We start from the raw sequence: 4,445 nt of genomic DNA, 5'->3' as shown, positions 1-4,445 counted from the left end.
CTCTGAACAGTTTGACCTAGTTGGAGACATCACTGCTTATTGCAGGGGGAGCTGGACTAGATGGTCTTTAGAATGTATTGTGTTGGAAGGGACCTCTGTGATTCTAAGTGATAACTGGAGCACGAGGGGCTTCTATTTTTTGAACAAAATTTAAGGTGAAAATTGTTGAATAACATGTGTTGCTTGTATGTGGGTTTTGTTCAGTGAGTAGCCTGCTTTGGAACAAACATCAAGGCAGGATGACTACACATTAGAACCTCTTAGATGTGCATGTGGCATGTCTGTGTTCTTAACATGGCTGAAGTCAGGGTGTCGTGTGGAGTCTCATAAGTCCCCTCACTGGGTAGTGGGCTTATATTTTTTTTAAAATTCATTCTGCAGGCATCTTTGTTTCTGGTTCCTGTTAGACTGTCTCAGTTCAGGGCTGGAGGAAGGCACAGTAATTAAACAGCTTGCACACATTGCTTGTCACATAGGAAAATGTAGCAAGAAAGGGTAGAAACTGGTTCAACTGCTAGTTACCCAAGCCCCAGCCCATAATAATGCCCAAGTGGTGTGGCAATGCCTGGTGTTGTAAACTACCCTTCCAGAGAGCTTGGTTGATAAGCTGTTATCTAAAATTGTCTTGATAGAACTTAATTTGTTTCCAGCTGTAGTCTTACAGATGCATCATTAGTGTCTTATTTGATTAGTGAAATGTTCTTATGCTTTCAGTTAAAAATTACAGCTTCAGTTAACTCTGCACATTGGTCTCCCAAATGGGATTTGTGTGCCAGTTATCACAGACTCCCTAGTTCTTGGATGAGGAGTTAAGCAGAGAAGAAAGGCTCTGTCCTGAGAAGTGGTGTGGCTGCTGCAGGGGACTGGTGCTGAGCTGGGACTCACCTCCAGCATCCTGGTACCCGTGGGTAGGGTGCTGCTCTGCCTGTGCTCCAGCTGAGGGCCTCTGGAGAGTGGTGCCCATGTAGATCTGTGTTTCCATGGGCACAGTGACCCATTTGTGAGTCTGAACCCTTGCTGAGTGGCTGTGGTGTGTGGGTGAGCCCGTGTGCTTGTCACTGTAAAGGTTTTCCTTTTGGAGATGAGCCTGTGTTCTTCAAAGGTCACCTGCATTCTGCTGAACAGTGGCCAGCACAAGTTACAGAACTTAACAACAGATAAAACCCTTCTTGATAAGTGTAAAAAAAGGCTTTGTTTTGAACTTGTTGGAATAGCCTGTTCATTGCACCAACGTGGGCTGCTCAGTGCTGAGCTCCTCTGTCCAGCCAGGCTGTGCAGACCTCCACCTTCAAACTGCACATCTCAGTGCTTTGGGATGTCCCTGGTGCTGAGTTGGCTCCTTCAGGACCTCAGAGGTCCTTGTCCTGTGTGATAGGCAAGAGAGCAGCAGTTCAGACCCCAGGCCTTGGGAACAAGTGCTTCTGAGTTGGGTGCCAGCAAGTGCAGCAGCTCCTTCAGTGCCAGGTTTGCTCTCTTCAGAGCAGAGTGCTGCAGAGTTGAGAGGAGGAACTGTAGGAATGAGCTCAGGCTGTTGGGTCCATGCTGGTGGTGCCCTGCAGGGACTGACTGCTCTCTTACAGACCCAAAGGGAAGAGCCTGGCTGCTCCTGAAGCATAGCCAGGGCTTTGGCCTGGCTTTAGGGGGGTGCTGCTGGGTGACCTGAGCATACTCACCTCTAACAGCAGCATTCTCCTCTTCCTGCACTGAGGACACTTCCCAGAGTGTTCACAAGCAGAAGTAAAAATGTTGTAGTGAGCAAAACTCCCCTTTATTCCCCTCCAAACTGCAGGGTTTTGGCAGGGTAGGCACAACACTTGGTGCAGAAGCCCTCATGTATAGCCAGACCTCATGTATAGCCAGATCTGCACTCTGCAGCTTTTTGTTCAAGTTGAGGGAAGTGTTAGGCAGTCTGGGAGTGTTTGATCTAAAAATTTATTAGTGTACTCCTGCCAGACTTCCCAGCTCCCCCGTGACTTTAAGCAGCTCATTGTTACATAGCAACTGAATGAATTCTGTATTTGAAAACTGGGATCTTTGAACGTTTGGGTTCAGGGCATGTGTATTTGCTTAAGAGTTAGGATTAATCACAATAATGCCCTTGTGCTGGAATGTGCTTTCTCACCACCTGTAAAGGGCAGGATTCCATTGTCTGGGTCTAACACTGTGTCAATTTTCTTCTCTTCTAGGTCAGGAAGACTATGATAGATTACGACCCCTCAGCTATCCACAGACAGATGTATTTCTGGTCTGTTTTTCAGTGGTGTCTCCTTCTTCATTTGAAAATGTGAAAGAAAAGGTTGGTTGGACTCTGCCTGGCAAAAGGGACCTGCTGCTGCCACTTCAGAAACGTGAGGAGTTACCTTGAGTGCTTAGTAACAAATACTGTGTCTTCTCTGTCTTTAGTGGGTACCTGAAATAACTCATCACTGTCCAAAGACTCCTTTCCTGCTTGTTGGGACCCAGATTGATCTAAGAGATGATCCCTCAACAATTGAGAAACTTGCCAAGAACAAGCAGAAGCCCATAACTCCAGAGACAGCTGAAAAGCTGGCCCGGGACCTGAAGGCTGTCAAATATGTGGAGTGCTCTGCACTTACACAGGTGAGGGTTGGTCTTTCACCATTTGTGCTTGTATTCCATGCTTTTTTTTTTTCCAGTTACAGGGAAAACCAGCTCAGTATGGATGTGAAAGGGTGTGTGACCTCTGTTTCTGCTGGTTACACAGCAGCTTTCTCTTTGTCCTGTCCTAAGGCACAAGGAGCTGGCAGTGGTAGAGAGATCAGCTTGTGAAGATTAAGCATAGTATGGAGGAGGATGTGCTCACTGTGTTTGCTTTCATGTTGGAGGAAAACAGCTCCTGAAAATGTAGAAGGTGTGACGTGGACAGTAAGTGGATTAGGACACAGAATGCAGTTTGCTGCTGAAGAGTGCAGGCAGAGGAAAAAACCTCTCAGAAAAGTCAGTTCTAGTACTTCTAGGACTAGAAGCCTTAGTTGAGGGGTTTTCTCTTCCTGTGCCATTGTTGGTGAGCTGTTTCCTGTGTCTGCCTTAAGATAGAAGTTCTGTTGAAAGAGAAAATAACAATGAAGTTCTTAAGACATAAACGTGGTGATGTTGTGTGAACTAACTTGTCAACATGGGTCTAAAGCCAACTGAAACAGCTGATTTGAGGCTGGGAAGCCTGATTATCCTTTCCCTTTAAGTTAGGAATACTAGAGTGGGATGGATGGGAGCCATCAGCTGGCTTGCTGGCATCTTGCCTTGACTTTGGATGCCCTGGGAACTTAATCTTGCCTGCTTGCTCTTGCAGAATTGACTACAACTCTTAAACAGTTTCCTTAATGCTGCTGTGTAAAGAACCTGTCTCTACCTGATGTGCATGGAATGGGAGGTGCACAGAATCAAGTCCCTCACTCTTTTCAGATGGGTTGTGCTTTCATCTCTAGTATCTTGAGCACAAAGCTTTACTGCTCAACTTCACAGAGCCTGAAGTTCTGCTTATCTTGCACCTTTTGCCCAGATTGCATGGTGACTCTTCCATTGGGGATCCTGAGCCTTTTTTTGTAACAAAGCTTTGCCTGAGTGTTTGCTGAGAAGGAAGAGGCCTTTGATGGACTTGTGCAGGACACTGGCACTGGAGGTGTTGTGGTGAGGCATGCTGCAGTTCATCCTGGGAAGCCCTGAGCAAAAGGTGGTCTTGGCTGTGCTCTGTACTGCCCACGTGCAAGCTGAGGGTTATTTGTGCTTGAGCTGCAGTTATCTTAGATCCAGTCAGTCCCCAAATACCATTTTAGATGGCGTGTGGCACATCCTGAATGCTGCTGCTAACTAGGCTGTAGAAACCTGCTAGGTGGATAAATACATAGCAGGATTTTTTGTCCTGTGTTGCTCACTGAGACCCTTTCCTCTGTAGCCTTTCACTTGCCTTGTTTAGTCTGCTCAGATTGCACGGGAGCTTTTAGGATTACTAGAGTAAGAGCTGATATGCTTAAAATTTTCAGTGTTTTATCCATTCTTTTTATTTCCAGATAGACTAAACTGTATCTTGCAGAGAACAGCTTTATGAACTTGGAAGCTCAGCCTGAATTTTCTTCCAGAGCACTAGTGCTTGTAGACCCATTGATGGTTTTAGGAATCAAGAGTAACCTGGGAGGAGGGTTCAGAAGCCTTCTAACCTGAAGACTAGTCGGTTTGCATCTACTCTGTTCTTCTTCCTTTGTCTGTTGTTGACTCCCCTCACAAACCACCTTTTTCCTCAGTCTGTCAGTAGCAGCTGCTGGACAGAAGTGTTGACTCTCTGTGAAGGGGTGTTTGAAGTTCCTGGCAGTGGTCTAGTTGGCAGCTGGCTAAACACAGAGGTTGGCTGGCTTTGCTAGCCAGGAGGGTTGTTCTCCTACCTGCCAGGCAGTGCTGTAGTAGCTGGACTCACCTGGGTGGTTCAGTCT

The 4,445-nt window shown here is 46.5% G+C and overlaps 1 protein-coding gene across 1 annotated transcript in view; it reads left to right on the top strand.

Moving 5' to 3' along the window:
- Positions 1–2,186: 2,186 nt before the first annotated feature.
- Positions 2,187–4,445, top strand: part of CDC42 (cell division cycle 42) — a gene marked incomplete at its 5' end in the record, with an annotated part of 6,484 nt that continues 4,225 nt past the window's right edge. Inside the window, 2 exons of the mRNA XM_008946559.1 lie at positions 2,187–2,296; positions 2,404–2,601. Coding sequence (XP_008944807.1) covers positions 2,187–2,296; positions 2,404–2,601 — 308 coding nt within the window. The remainder of the gene's footprint in view (positions 2,297–2,403; positions 2,602–4,445) is intronic.

This window comes from Merops nubicus, unplaced genomic scaffold (genome assembly GCF_000691845.1).
Source record: "Merops nubicus isolate BGI_N331 unplaced genomic scaffold, ASM69184v1 scaffold22848, whole genome shotgun sequence".
Classification (NCBI taxonomy): Eukaryota; Metazoa; Chordata; class Aves; order Coraciiformes; family Meropidae; genus Merops; species Merops nubicus.
The sequence above is the reverse complement of the archived record's forward strand: the minus strand, read 5'-3'. Positions and strand labels throughout refer to the sequence as shown.